The following is a 15697-nucleotide window of genomic DNA, read 5'->3' on the forward strand; positions in this document are numbered from 1 at the left end:
ACCACTCAGGGCTGTTCTAGCTTCAGGGCCTTCACTTCCAGCCAGAAGCCATCAAGTATATCATGGTGGCGCCTCTGGTATGGCTCCATCGTGAATACAGGAAAGAGGACGGTTCTGGCTGAGAGGCAGAATGGGCAGTCTGAAGTCACCCTAGTGCCCAGTGGGCCATCTTCTGATGCTGTTTCTCTCCAGCTCCAGGCATCTTGAGGTAGGACAGGGCTGGGCCTGCCAGTAGGTTCCACAGTTAGTCCCAATCAGCTGGTGGCAGTACCTGCAGACACACCCAGGTTCCCCATGGAAACACCCCCTCCCCATCAACCCTTTCAGGCGGAGCCTGGTGCCAGACTGGGCAGATGCCTATGGCCTGTGCCACAGAGGTGACAGGATAGACAGGGTGGAGGGATGGACTCAGGCACCGTGACAGGGGAACACGGAGGCAGAGACACTCAGGAGGTGGAAAGTGGCAGGGAACGCATGGGCGCTTGAAGCAGCTGGCTTCTCAGGACAGCCAGCTGCCCTGCCTGCAGTTCGGCAAAGGCGATCTCTCGCACACAAGTGCAAGCAAATGTACAAACACACCATCACACCTCATTCCCTGACAGTATGACACTAGTTCACACTCATTTCTCCATGTGGTTAATTTTTTTTTTAGTTCTCATTTTTTTTCTAAGAAAAAAGCAACAAGAAAATAATTCAGAGTTTATACAAAACATCTTTACATTATTTCTTCCAAAAAGACTAGTATTTACACAAATGGCAACAGAAACAAAAACAAAAATCCCTTCCGACTGCCACCTGGAAGGGGCTGGCTGTTTTGCTCCCTCTCCCACCTGGCACTGGGGTGGGCAGCTGGCCAGGAGGCAGTGTGGAGGTGGGTGGTGTAAGGCCCAGCTCCTTCCATGGCAGCCCTGGGAGTGCCTGCAAGGTGCGCTTGAGTGGCAGTCTGTTAGCAGCCGGGCTGGCAAGGAGCTGGGGTCAAAGTGCACTGCAGGCTGACCCAGTCCCAAGCAGCCTCTTCCTCTTTCCAGGCCCCAGCTCAAAATTAAGGGGGTCGGTGGGAGCTAAACTGAGTGACTGGGGTGTGTGTGTGCTTACTCGTACTACAGCCCAGAGAAGAAGCAGGCCGCCCGGCCTTACACCCGCCTAGATCTCCTCCACCTTGGACCTCTGCTTCCCCACAGAACCAAAGATGCCAAAGGTGAGGAGAGAACAGGGTGGTGGGGGGAAACTCCCAGCTCTGCAGGGCAAATAGCCACCTGGGCACCTCACCTCCCTCCACCCCCCATGAGGTCATCTGCCTGCAGCAGCTCTCCTGTTCCCCAGGCAACAGCCAATTAAGACATTAATTACCGTGAGAGTGAAGGAGGCAGGAGATGCCCAAGAATCCCACAAGGAAGGGATTTTTTTTTTTTTTTTGGTAGAAGGGTGGTAGTCACTACCCCACTGCTAGGAACAGCATTGTATTATGAGGGTCAGAAAAGGAGGGTGGGACACCTAGCCCAGCGGCTCTCCCCTCTTCCCTCGCAGGCAGAACTAGCTCTGGTGTGCCCTCCCCCACTCCCCTGAAATACTGAGGAGTCTATAAAAGAATTGCCACCCTATGACTCCTGGCTGGCCACATCCTGCCCCAGGCCCTCTTCTGCTGGGTCAGGCCAGGCTCGGAGAACCTGGGCAGGGACTCCTTGCACATTTTTCCATTTTTTTTTTCCCAAAAAACAGATGAAAATGAGTTGACAGCTAAAAAAATGAACACAAAAGCATTAAAAACAGTGATGATAGTGGACGAGCGGTCCTGGGGATGGGTAAAGGGGATGAGGAGGGGGCAGGGCCAGGGGGCTGCCTCCCTGCCTGCAGTCCATCAGTGTCCAACCCTGCCCTCCAAGAAAGGGCGCCCCCACAGAGCCCAGAGGCCTGGCCAGAGGGGGAAGGCACAAGAGCATGGGGATTGGGGGCACAAGCACCCCCCTCCGAAGCCCAGGGGGCAGGAAAACGGGGGGATTATAAAAGCCAAGAAACTACAAAACTAAATACAAAGGTGGGCACAGCTGGCAAGGGGAGGGGCGTGGGGGAGAAAAGAGAGGCCAGTCCAGGCCATGTGTCCTGTGGAGCCTGAGGCCACGCCGGGCCTTCAGACCTTGTAGTAGATGTTCGCCGGGCTCTGAGGGGGCATCTCCTGGACGATGTAGACAGGATGCCCGTAGTCCCCACTCACCTTCTCATAGTGGGGGCAGTAGTTGTTCTCTGTAGTCCGTAAGGGGATGATGATGTCGCTGGGCTCAGTGCCTGCTGTGCCACTACCCCCCTTGGGGCTGGCTAGGGTACTGAGCGAGAGGGCAGCCGCCCGCTGCTGGGTATGCTTGCGATGGCGCTTGCGGAGCTTGAGGAGTAGGACTGTCAGGAAGATGATGATGAGCAGGAAGATGACACAGCCGGCGCCCACAGCTGCGAACAGCGCTACCTTGGAGTTGAAGAAGCTGTCGGAGTCCCCGCTGCCACCGCCACTTGCACCTGGGCCACTCTTCTCTTCCTGGTTCACAGTCTCTGAGGAAAGGGAAGGGAATAAGTCGTCACCCAGCAGAAGATGATGCAGTCAACAGAATGGCTGAAAACAATGCCGGAGCTGAAGAAACTCTCTGCGTCCCTGGGCCCGCATTGATCAGAGATAGACAGCAAGTCTCAGGGAGGGGGCGGGCAGCAGGAACTTCTACAGACAGGAGACCAAGAGGGTGCGCGAGCAATGCCCTCTGCGGAGTACCTGTATATGCTTACCATGCTTGCCGTCAGAGTCACCCTGGGATCCCCGACCAGGGGCCTGCGTGGCTGTCTTGACAGTGTTGTCTGACTCCTTGCTTGGCCGACTGGTAGTCACCTGCTCCGGTGTCACGGCATTTGGATCTGCGGGAGGAGAAGGTATATGAGGACTGCCAGCATGGATGCCCTCAGGTACCTTGGGGGGTTAAGACCCACCTGAATATTAGACCTCTGCTCCTCTAGCCCAACTACTTCCCCAACATGCCCCAACCAGCTGCCAATACCAAAGGCCTAACTGGGCACTCACCTTGCCCAACCTTCATAACGATCTTCATGGTGCGTGTACGGCACACACCTCCCTCCCGGTTCTCCAGCCCTTCCAGGCTCCCATTGGACGTTGCTGCAGGAAAAGGCCAGAGGTATCAGACACTGGAGTTTTCAGTGTATCTTGTTCCCCCCCCCCTTTTTTGACAGGATCATCAAGAGAGAGCCAGAGAGCCAAAAACAGCCACTGGGAGTGGATCACGGCAAACAGTTCTTACCTACCCACCCACCCAAACCCTTCTACTTCCTTCCCAAGAGGAAGTAACTCAGTCTTGCTAGGTCCATGAGCCCCTCTGCTAAGGGCATCACTCCTTGTGGCCAGGCCTATGTTCCGTTCTGGGGGCAACACTAAGATGTGCCTTCTCATTGAGAGATGATGCCCAGACCAAAATAAATGGAATTGGTACCACTAGAGGGATTTTTCCTAACTAGCAAGGAATCCTACCTAGGTAAGTGTGAGGAGAGCCAGGCCAGAGTCTCCATCTTATCCCATCATTTCCCTGTACAATATGAGGCAAGGTGTCAATGCACCTCTTTGTGGGGTCGGAGGAGGAGGGCACTGGCTAAAGACTGAGTAACATGCTAGTCATGTGACATGCTAGTCACGTATTACCACTGAGCTACATCCTCAACCCTATTCACCTCTTGGGACCCTAGCGCCACCCCCCAAAGGCAGAACAGCTGGCTGATCACAAAGGATTCTGCCAACTCGGCCATTCCCAAGAAAGAGAGAGCAACACGGATAGAAGTCTTTCCCATCCTTGCCCTGGAGCTGAGGCAAGCTGCCGTGTGCTGAATGTTGAGGCTAGAATTCCAAGGCCAGGCTTCCAGGAGGGCATGCTAGTGTCTTCAAAGGGGATCAGATCGGGCAGCGCTGTAAATGTATGCATGTGGCATCCCTGTCCCACTCAGAAGCTGCCACTGCTACCCCATAGGCAAGAAGGCTGCAGGAAGGCAGAGCTAAGCCTAGTGAAAGACAGAGCGACAGGTGGGTAGGGACTCACACGTAATGTAGTAATCTTTATACTTTTTGAACTCCAGGCCCATGTAGTTGGGGCTGAACTCCTGGAACTTAATGGTAAAGCGAATTTCCTGCTGCGGCTTGTTGCAAGTGACCAGTACATTGGGATCAAGCACAGTGCTGCAAGTAGCTGCCTGCTCTGGCCGCACCAGGTACAGCTTGTAGTACTCGTAGGGCCGCCCTGCTTCTGCTCGGGGGCAGATGATGTCCAGCTTGTCTCCAATCTTCGGGTAGATCACCAAGCCCTTCCCACTTAGGAACCTGCCCAGAAGAAAGAAAATGGTCAACCTCAAGGTTAGGATCTCTGGCTACCCCAAAACCAGGGGTTATGACAATGAAGGCCAGACCAGTCCTACTGGGTGGAGATATCAAATCAGCCTTCTGCCCTTCCTCTATCCTTAGGCTGGGGGGTGGGGAGAGAGAACCACACTGCCAGCAGGGTGTGGAAGGGGTGGCCCATAGGCAAGGCTGCCAGGCTTTCAAAGCTTTGCAGGGTGGGGCAATGCCTGGCTAGGGGAGCCCTTTGTCCTAATGGGGCATTTCCGCAGGGGGGCTGACGTGGCCAAATGGGACAGGTACCAATGTGTCAGGCCCAGGCTCCCTGGAGGTGGTGCCCTGTTCCCCATACTTCCCAACACACTCACATTCCTTCAAAGGCCACTACTACTATTTACACACACACACACACACACACATACACACACACACGGCAGGGGGGAGGCAGGGGGAGAGAGAGAGCACAAGCCCACACATGTCTTAGCCACCACCCCCGCAGCTCCCAGCCAAAGGCTAGAGGAGCACAACCTGCCTGGAACCTTCCCCCCCATCTTCCTAATCTTGGGCATGATGGGGAGATAGGAACAAGCAATGAAGCCAGGATCTGATGGCCACCATCTCTGGTTAGGAGCAGCTCTATAATATCATTCTGATGATGCACCCCCATCCCAAGAGCCTAAATCCCCAAACTTGACCAGTCTCTCACTCTTAAGATGACTAAGGGAAGTAAAAAAAAAAAAAAGAAGGGTACTTCTACCAAGGACAGCAGGTATAAGACAGGATCGCCTACATACCTGTCATCTAACCTCTTCCTTCCATGCTGCAGCTACTACAGATCCCAAGAGGAGATGACTAAATGCCTTGGACCAGGCTTCACTGTCTAATCTGGAAAGCACAGTAAAGAAATGAAGCTCTGTTGGCCATTTCTCAGCTTGTTCAGGCAGAAGCCGGAAACAAAGAGAAAGAACACATGTTGGAACCAAATTCCAAAGCTAGGCCCTTAGTAGCTCCATAGTCTTGGACGAGCTGCACAGTCTCTTTGAACTTGCTTCACTTATAAACTAGGGCCCCTCACTCCTAGGATTAGAGGCGGCTGAGAATCTAGAATGCAGCAGATACTCAATAACATTGGGTCCATCTTTGAAATAGTCCGCCAAGAAGAAGGAGATCAGATACCAACATTAAGTTCTGTGGTTTCTCAGGCAAGATCTAGGAAGAGAAGCTACACCTTGACTCTCATGGACTTGATTATCTGGTTTGGTTCCAAAAAGTAAACAGCCCACACTCTAGCCATAGACAGCTTTAGGCTATCTGCAGGTTACATGTGAAGATGGTGCTTCACATACCCAGGGTGGGAGGCATCAAGAGGAAGAAGACATCCCAGCTGACCATACCACTGCAATGCTGAGATAGTTTCATACAAAGATCAGGAGGAAGGTGGGCTCTAGGTAAAAGATAAGATGTCAGTACACAGCAACAGTGGACAGCAATGGCTGAGACAAAACCCAGGCCTGCTGATGACGCACACAGCCTGCACAGGGAAGGGTGGGGAGCATCAAAAGAGGTGGAAAAGTTATCTAGGGCTGGATGAAGTTCCTCAAGGGCCATGGCAAGCAGTGTGGGTTTCATCGGTGACAGACACTCTAGCAGAAAGGACAATGGAGGCCTAAAGGGAATGTATACAAAGAAGAGTGTCATTGGGGTGTTGGTGCAGAACCCCAGTTCATAGGTTACTACAATGTGGTTCCAATTGCTGAGAGCCACAACACAGCGGAGACAAGTGTACTGAGCTCTGGGCAGATTCTTCACATTGTCAAACATGTGCCCTTGTCCTGACACCTCACTAGGCAGGGAGGGGAACTGACTAAGTGGATGAAGTAGATGGAAAAAATAAACCAAACCCAGCCCACCATGTCCTGTGATGTTCTACAAAGCTAAGAGGAGCCATCTTGATGTACAGGAGGGTCAGTGCCAGAATGGGACACTTCATCCTTTGGTCTCTACCTCTCCAGTTCTTCGGCGGACAGAGAGTAAGCAAACAGGACATGGAGGCCCAAGAAAACATTTGAGATAGTACACCCCATCCATGTGCTGTACAAAGCCCACAAGTTTCACCAAAGCCTCTACTTCTCAAGGCATTTTTCGCTTTCCTCTGGTTCTCCCCGGGTGGCAAGAACAGACCATTTTTAACATTTCAGAGCTCAAAGGAACCCTAGAGACCCTGCCTAGACTCTTAATATGAAAAAATAAACGATCAGAGAGATGTTCCCATTCAGGAAAGTTGCTGAAATCCCTAGGGTTCTAACAGGACTCAACAGTGTCTGATCCTTATACAGCTGCACCGCAGCACGACATTTAAGTGTAGCTACGCAGATGACACGGAGGCCAGCTCACTTCCTAACCACTGGGCCCCAGCTTTCTCGCCAGAGAAATGTGTCTTCTCTGGTATACTCTTTCCCGGCTACCCACCCAGACTCCAGAGCCCCAGGACTCGGCAGGGCTTTTTAGCTACTTGGGGTTCTACTTTGAACCCAGACACACCGAGGAAACAGATGTCTGCCTGGTGGGGGGAGGGGGAGAAGAAAGGACTATTGCCCCCAACACCCCTCAGAGTGTCTCCAACCTCGGTGAACAGACTTCATAAATATTCATCAGCTCATTTACATAGCAGCCGGCAGAAGAAAACTCACCTTCTCCTAGTGTGGAAGGGAAAGGAGTCTAATGAGGCCTGCATCCCTGACCCCATCCCACACTTTCTTAGCATCTTCCTCTAACTGGACAAATTTCACTTAGGCCCATGAGGAGTCCAAGACTTGAATCATGGAATCACAACGAGGGTTGGGTGAATAGCCGATGAAAGTGAAGCCCAGAGCCAGGCAGTGTTTGTGATACTTTATAGGGACACCCTGCCTATCTTCCCCCTTTCTCACCAAGTTAGGAGTGGGAGAAGAGGAAAAGGGAAAGACCCCTAACGTAAACTCTTTAGGTACCACCTTTCAGAAAGGACTGTCCCCCCATCATCAAGCCAAGCTTTCCTGCCTGGGGCCACCCCCAGACAAAGAAAGCCCTTTTTCTAGAAAATAAGGGGATTGACATGGCCCTGCAGGAAACCTAAAGCAGGTCGCCATGGCAACCTGAGGCCTTCCGTGCCTAGCCTCTGATAGCCCTGGGACCCCAGGGAGCCACCCCAGGGAGTAAAAGGACTTTAGGAAGGCAGTAGGAACTATTTCAGCCCCAGTCCTGCCCTCTCCCTAGCCCAAGTCTCTCCCTCATCCGTTCTGATTGGAAATCTCACTGAAAACTACGCAAATCCCAAGCTATGAAAATCCCACGGGCTCTGGGGACAGTAGCCTCTGAGACCCTGAAATGATGAGACACTAATAGCCCTCGCAGCTGTACCTTTAGCTCAGATGCACTCCTCTCTTCCTTTCTGTATGTCACCTATACTACAGCTCGCAGCTGGGACACTTCCACCTAGAAAGCTATTCTTGCCCCACCAGGCCTGTCTTTCTTCCCTCAACCTCTTCCTCGGGGTCTCCCAGAGAGGTTTCAGCGGGAGCCCAGTTCTCAGTCCTGCAAGTCTAAATGTGGTAGAAGACTCCCGCCACAATTTTAGTTTGGTGACCCCGCCACTACTAGGCCTGCTCTCACCCCCAGGATAGTAATACTGATGAGGGACAGACCCCAAGCCAGAACTCAAGTCTGCTCTCATCCCAGCTAGGGTGGGGAGCCCCCAAATTAAAGGCTCCTCTTTCACTCCCCCTGCTCCACCCAGCCCCTGAGGCAGCAGGAGCAGGCCTGGCGTGTCCCAGCAGTGCCCGCCCAGGCGTGGGTGGGCAGGAACAGCAGCTGGGCCCTGGCACACACACAACTCTGTCGGAGGCAGGCAAGCCAGAGTCCTGGAGGAAGTCACTCTCCCCACCTACATGAACTATGCCAGCCTCTTTGTCCCACCTGATCAAAGCTGGCCCACTGGGGTTTAGTCCACCCCCTGCCATGTTTTCCGCTCCCCCCTCACCTCCCAGAGTTCCTAAGAGGAAGAGATTCCTGGCCCAGAGAGAAACCAAAGGAACTACTCAGAGCTGGGAGGGGCAGCGTGCCGGTTGGTGAGTTGGGCTAGGTCACCTGTGCAGGGTGCCCTCAGAGCTAAGCCTAGGGAAGGTAAATGAAGAGGCTGGAACACTTACTTACCCTATAGAGGCAGGGCCTGAGTCATACACAGAGCAGATGAAGGCCCACCTGGGAGGTGAGAAGGGAGAACCCAGGGGCAGCAGAGGTCTCTTTCCAACCCTGCTTTGAATTCCTATTCCCTGCAGCAGGCCATCCTGGAAAGAATGGCACACAGCACAGCTCTCCCCGATTCAACAAGTCAGTTCCCCTTTCTGGGCATATGCCTCCTTCTCTGGAAAATGGGGCCAAGGCCGACTTCTCGGGCTGTTGGGAGCACCCGATGAGGTCATATGTGAGAGTACATTGTAAGAAGCAAGGTACTACCTGCCTATTACTAAGCATGCCAACCACAGTAGCGTTAAGATGAAAACGCTCACACCTCTGGCTTGCTGGCACCCTGACCCCAAACCACTACCACAGAAACATCCCAGGGAGAAGGGTCTTTCACAGTCTCGAAATGCTACTGGCGAGCAGCCTCCACTTCAGATCCCCTTTTGGGCACAGAGTGAGCTAGCCCTCAAACCTGGTATTCCCATGGCAACCAGCAGCCTTCTGGTTGGCCCGCCGACCCCATACATAGCCCTAACCCCAGAAAAGTGTTGCACTGAGCCAGCAGTGCCCAGGGCCCAGCCATCCCCATGCACCCGAGTTGGTAAGGCAACGGAGGGCCCCAAAAGCCCAAGAGAAGAAAGGGAACCCCCAACTCAGGCCTCACCCCAGCTTCCTCATAGGCCCTTGCCTAGCTTCCCTGGGTGGGGTCAGGGGACAGGAAGCCTTGGGAACTGTTGGGTTCCCAGGACTCTCACCTGTGGCCAATCAGACATAAAAGAGAATACCTGACTATTCCGAGCCACTGTGGAAAGGAGTCCCCTGGACTGGCCTCCCCAGGACTATGAGCTGGAACAGCTGTGAGGGGGCTGGGGCCAACACTTTAGCTTGGAGAAAGCAAGCAGGAGTTGGGGTCTGCAGCTGCCCCACCCATGCTGGATGGAGTCAAGGGTCCTGGATGCCAAACTGAGCCCCCTACCCCACCCCCATTGTGGGAAGGTTTGTAATGTGATCTCAAACACATTCCCAGTCCTTGGATGTGGGGGGACCTGAGTGGGGGGCAGTACAGGGTCAGAATGGGACCAAAAGACTGAACTGCAGCAGCTGGACTTGGCGGAGGACTCAAGTGTGAGGCTTACCGGCTGCCCCAAGTTCCCGAGGGGAAGCAGCTGGGGGAGGTGGCTTCCTTGAGACCTTTTAGGCCATGCCCCCAGGTCGTGAACATACTTGCTCCGGCTTCCACCAACCCCCAGTGGAATCAAACCCATCTTCTCACCCTGTACTCTTGGGGCAAATCTGCCAGGAGGGGCCCTGGTGGCAGAAGCTCCCATCACCTAGGGACTACCACCCTGACAAGTCCCTAGCAGCAGTTCAAGAGACAGATAGGCTGGGAGCCTTCAACGGGCTCTTGCAGCTCCCCGGGGGCCGGGGCTGCGTGTGCCCTGGAACCTAGAAGCAGACCCCATCACGTCTTTATTTTGATTTTTTTTCCTCAAGGAGGAAGCAATTAAGCAGGGTTTATAGGCACTGCGAGATATTTAGAGGGAGGGGTGCCAGCTCCTGACAGGGCTGAGGAGAGGGACCAAAAAGCTAGGAGAGGAAGAGGGGAGGGATGAGAGAAAATGAGCCTGCGAGGGAAAGCACGGGCATGTGCGAGAAACAAAAGGACTTGAGAAAAAGAGGCAGAGAGTGACTAAGAGTGAGAGGGAGTGTGAAAAAGAGGGAGAGCAGGCGAGCCTAGCTGGAGAGGGAGGTGAGCTCCACTCTCACGGGGTGGAGTGGGCAACAAAGCCGGCCTGAGAGGGAGAACTCAGGCAGGACCCAAGAAAGCAGAACGACAGACGGCGTTTATTAGAAAAGCTGTGGCGGCCCAAGGGTTGGGTGCGGTGGCACAGGCAGGCCCCAGAGCCGAGGGCAGTGCCTGGGTCCTGTCCTCCTGCCCTGCACCTGGTGCCAACAAACGCGGATACAGACTGCATTCCAGACCCCTGAGCATAGATGAAACGGGGGTGGGGGGCCACCAGGATCAGTCCAAAACTGTTTCCAGAATCTGCTCACTACAGGACGCAATCCAGGCAGGTTCTACTGAGTCCAAAGTCAATCCCATCCCCACCCCAGGAAGCCCGGCCTCAGCTTGAGCTGGACAGGATGAGAGCAGAGGGGACACAACCTTCTCTAGCTGGCTAACTGCTCTGGAGCTCTAAAGGCAGAGAAGACATAAAGAGGGACGCTCTGTAGATCTTGTTTCTCCCAGCAGCCCCAACTCTGCAGGAGGGCTCCTCTCCAGCTGTGGAGTTGCATGGTATCTCAACCCAAGAGAGCAATTAGGTCACTCCCATGAGCCCCTAGGATGGGCTACCCTAGGGGGATTGCAATTCTCCTCGCTAAAGAGCATTTCCAGCCTCCACCCTTACAGAGAAGAACTGGGCACTTCACAAGCTCTCCCCATGGGCTTAATAGCCTAGAGGGGTCCCCAGAACCATTTGAGCCCCAGCAGTTAAGGCACAGTCACCAAACTGGCTTCTAAGTAAGGTAGAAATCCTTGCCAGTCCCTTTCCTTGTAAGGAGGCAGAATCCTTCACCCTGACCCCCTCTAGCCACCAACGGGTAATGGGACTCTATCTTAACCTAAGGAGAAAACAAGAAACCCTCTTCTCTCACTTTTGAGGTGAGAGATCCGCCATCCCTGGGACTCCAGAGGCCAAGGCAGGCGAGAACCTAGGAAGTTAGCAGGGAGCCCACAAGAGTGGACAGGAGGAAATTCCAGAAACAGAAATATGGGAACATGGAAGGAACAGTCACCCCCCCTCCCCCCAGTTTTCCACTAACTGTGTCGTCCACACACTCCCCGGACTTCCAGAAAACGGGCAGAGCAATTATGACCCTGAGTTCCAATCTGAATCCTAGATGCCAAAAGAGAAAAGGGTCCAGAGGTCACAACAGCCCAGAAACCACTGAGCCACCGCCCTGAAAGGTGTGTGTTGTTTAGAGATGGGAGGGGGCAGAGTTAGGAAGGGGAAGGAGAAGAAAGAAAAGGCCCTTCTTTATATCACTGCCCCCCGACCACCACTGGAGAAATCTAAGCAAGGCTCTCCAATCTTGGGGGGGGGGCGACTAGGACCTGCCTGGACAGGAATCACGCGTTCTCCACCCACCTCCCTCGCTGGCTCCACTACCATTCTCAGCCCTGGCTGGCTCTCGAAGAAGCTCTGCTGCCTGGTTCAATTGGACCCCCGACGGGCGCTGGAAGAAGCCCCCTCCTCAAACAAACCCTCTTCCACTCCGCCCTTCTCCACCCGCCGCCTTTGTGAGCGGGGAAGCAGCGCCCGCCTTTCTACCTCCCCGGCAGAGAGAAATGGAGGGGGGTGCTGCAAGAAGAGACGGCAAAGAGAAAGACAGGGAGGCAAACAGACAGGGAAGAAAGACAAATGAAAATGGGAGAAGCCGGAGAAGCGATACAGATGCTACCACTCGCTCCTGGCGCTAGGTCCCGAGCCGCCCTGACATCTAAGCAAAAGAGGAACCTGTGTTCTGGCCAGATCCTTCGTTCAGGTCAATCTCACCCCTGGAGCGGCTGTGAGTGAAAACCACCACGTTCCCAGGGGCCCCGGAGTGGGCTGCTTACTCGCCCCCACCCAGCTCTCTAGTGCGCTCTCGAGCGCCCAGACATCCTAATCTGCCTGGTGTGACCATCGCGACTCGATCTGGGACTTGAGGAAGCTAGAGCCAAACCAAAGGGTCACAACACAGTCAAGTGCCCCCACCCCACCCTTCTGCACCCTGCCCCGACTGCCCGCAAGAAAACATTAGGAAAGGCCAGACATAAAACAGGGCGCCGGGCCGCCTATGGACCCCCCCCCCACGCACTTGGGGGTGCACGACCTCACCCTGAAGGAGTGCCTCCCACCCTCAGGGACCAGAGCCGATAAGTTACTCACTTAGGGTTAAGAGAGTTCCAGGACACGGGCTCCAGGTTCTTGGCCAGCGGCGTGGTCAGCCGGCACAGCGTTAGCACGACCATCGCCACAAGCCACTTGCTGAGCCAACGCTGCCCAGGCCGGGCCATTTTCCCGGGGGCAGGATGCACTTCAGGATCCCCTGGCGCCTCCTCAGTAAAGCTCGCCTCGCTTGCCCGTGCCGCGTAGCGCTCGGAGCCACTCAGGCGCCCATCCTCCGCAGCCGCCGGCCTTGAAGTACTCCCCTCCCGCCGGCCTCGGGGTCGCTCTCCTGCGCCCGGCTGGCCAGGAGGACTCACTGGGCAGGCGTCCCCAACACGGGCATGGGCTGCGGCCTCCGAGGTCTCTCTCCCCTGGCCTCTCCGCCGCACGAGGCGCGACGGGGGCTCGCCGCCCCCGTGTGATCCCGCCGGATTCCGCTCGGCTCCCCCAGACTGTTTGAGACCGCGAGTCCTTTCCCCGACGGGATCTCCCCGCAGAGCGCTCACTGGTTGCCCCGATGCCTCGACGGTCCTGGGATTGTCGCCTCTGGGAAGAAGAGGTGGGGTATCTCCCAACAACGCAAGCTCGGTCCCCAGGCTCCCGACGGAGTGAGTACCCCTAGCACGGACTCCGTTCCTCCGGGCCACAGTGGGACTCCGCGCCGCGCGTCCCACGACAGCTTCTACTTTAGCACCGGCCCCTCTCAGTGTACTTAAAAGACTAGCACGACCCTGCTGAGCAAACCAGTCCCACCAATTTGCGCCTCTGAAGCCTCGGCCGGGTAGCCCGGCAGCCCGGTCGCCAAGTCCTTAATCCCCGGCGATTGAGCCCGAGCGTCTGCAGTCAGTGCGAATCTCACACACCCCCCACTGCTGTCCAGCGCGCATAGACTCCCTCCGCTGCCGCTGAGCTTTCTACTCCCCTGCTCAGGCGAGCACAAGGCCAACCCTGCTCCTTCGAACCAATAGAAAGCTCCGTGACGGGGTCCTTGCCCCATACCACGCCCACCGAGCAGGAAGGGGCGGGGCTTCGGGGAGCTCTTAAGGACGCTGCGCTCTCGATGGCATTAATCTGAATGTGCGGCTCTTGCGGTTATGCTAGTGCCCCGCTTAGTCTGGTTCCCAGGGCGTTCTTGGGAAGCTGGCGCTTTTCAAAAGCTGCTGGCCTGCTCTCTTTTACGCACACCTGGTCGCCATCCGGCCCACTGACCTAGACCAGACAAGCCCTGTCCCAAATATCTCCAGAAAGCATAGTTCTTTGCATTCTTTTTTCACGCTCGCGTATACCCCCTCCCCATATATGCATACACATACTCGCGTACCAGCCGCAGAATCCCACTCTGTGCCCACTTCTGTAGCCAAATCAGTCTGCCTGTTCCTAGTCCAGTACCCACACTCTGCTGAGACTTCTTTCCGCCCTCGAAATGCACTCCTTCTTTTCAGACCACAACAAAAGTGTCAGCTCTGGGTGCTTGAGACTCGGAAAAAGTACTGTGTCCAAAGGGCAACGAGAGTTTATTTGCATCTAGAGACCAAGCCTTTAAGAATCTCATCTTTGACAGTGAGCCCTGTGAGGCCAGCCCCCACCCCCACCCCACCCCGGGTACACAGATTTAGTCAGTCTTGTCTGAAGGCACACGAAAGGGCCTGGGGTACGCGAATAGGGACAAAAGGTCAGGGCTATACAGAAAGCTCGAGGGTAGAGAGGAAAAGGAGCCGAGCAGAAGCCCTTTTGAAAGAGCAGAAGCGGGCATCTGGGCCCTGAGATTCCGGACTCCAGCCTTTCCCGGCCTCGGCCTCACCATCTGGGGCTTTGTCTCCCAGCCCTGGCCCATTCTCTCCGCCCCTCCTTGTCTCTTTGCTTATAATTTGGCTCAATCCCCCAGCTCAGACCCTCCCGGTCTGACCTGCTCGCCTTCCTCAGGTCCCAGCGGATGTACCCACGTGCCAATGTCTCCTCCTGCTGGCCTTCTGTAGACTTGCAGGCTCCCGGGACAAGTCGAGGCCTCCTACCCAGAGCTTGTCATACAAGCCTGGCACTTGAATTTGAGCACACACACAGGGACAGGCGTGGCTTTAGCAAGAGGCGCCACTCGGTGTAAGAAAGATTGGAAAGATCTAGGGGAAAGATCTGGATTTGGGACTTGGTTTGGGGGTTGCCAAGGATAAAATGACTTCCTATTCATTCTCCTCTATCCCCTCCTTACCTGCCTCTTCCCCTCCACTTTTCTTTCTCTTTTTAATGAATCCGGGCTCCAACTTAGGGCCTCAGACTTGCTAGGCAAGGGCTCTATCAGGAATTGAATTCTAGTTTCTTCTTGCTGCTTTTTTATGGGGATAATTGATTGAGCGCCTTTCTTTAAAAGTGCTCTGCCGTTTATATGAGTTCCATCCATGTCCACCATTTCCCTTGATGGGAGCTGGAGCTACCCAGTCTCCCAGCACCATCTCTGTAGTTGCAGTGGGGCCATCTATGTCGGGCAAGGTAGAAAGGAAGAAGCTGGGTCCCTCCTACCTTTGGAGATGGAGACCTTGCACCACCCGGTGGCTCTGGGTCTGTAGTCTAGGGTCTCTGTGTTCCCAACTGGACCCTGCACTGGCATGCAAGTGGGGCAAAGAGATGAGAAAGGTAGAAAGACACGCCAGCAGTCCACCTGAGAGCCACACCATCAAGAGGAATCAAGTGTGAGTCTAAAAAGCAGCCAGTGCTTGTGGCAGGAACCACTGACGTCAGGCAGCTTGCTTTCCCTACCCTTTGAGATCAGTTCTGCTGTCCCTGTTTTTACTTCCAAGGGAAACTAAGGATCAGGGTTGAAGAAGTGACTCTTCCCTGGCGGAAGAGGCTTCGGTTTCTGGTGTCTCTGTCCCCAGTCTCTTGTACTTTGGCACTCCCATGGACAAGGACATCTCCTGGCCAGTTCCTGCACAGCCCAGATGGACACACTGCAGCCTTCCGCATTTGCTTGCTCTTTTGGTTCATTGACAGTCACAGGCTGGACAGGGGCCTGGAGAGCAGCTGCCTTCAGACCGTGGCTCTGCACTCACAGGCCTCAGAAGGTCACCAGGCCTGGGGAAGGTCATTGATTTTGTCCCCAGGCTAAAGTTCTTCTCAGACAGAATCATTAGTACTTAGCCCAGGTTGGCCCCAGAGTCTTCCTCTTCATGGCCAC

General features: G+C 54.8%; 1 protein-coding gene across 1 annotated transcript; it reads right to left on the reverse strand.

The window, feature by feature from the left end:
* Positions 1–687: 687 nt before the first annotated feature.
* Positions 688–13463, reverse strand: Efnb1 (ephrin B1). Its single transcript, XM_048417902.3, has 5 exons — positions 12529–13463; positions 4080–4357; positions 3059–3151; positions 2770–2895; positions 688–2541 (listed from the first exon to the last, which is right to left on the reverse strand). Exons 1-5 carry the CDS (start codon positions 12654–12656, stop codon positions 2129–2131), a joined length of 1038 nt encoding a protein of 345 aa, XP_048273859.3. The 5' UTR covers positions 12657–13463; the 3' UTR covers positions 688–2128.
* Positions 13464–15697: the final 2234 nt, after the last annotated feature.

Source organism: Myodes glareolus, chromosome X (genome assembly GCF_982192425.1).
Source record: "Myodes glareolus chromosome X, mMyoGla1.1, whole genome shotgun sequence".
NCBI lineage: Eukaryota > Metazoa > Chordata > Mammalia > Rodentia > Cricetidae > Myodes > Myodes glareolus.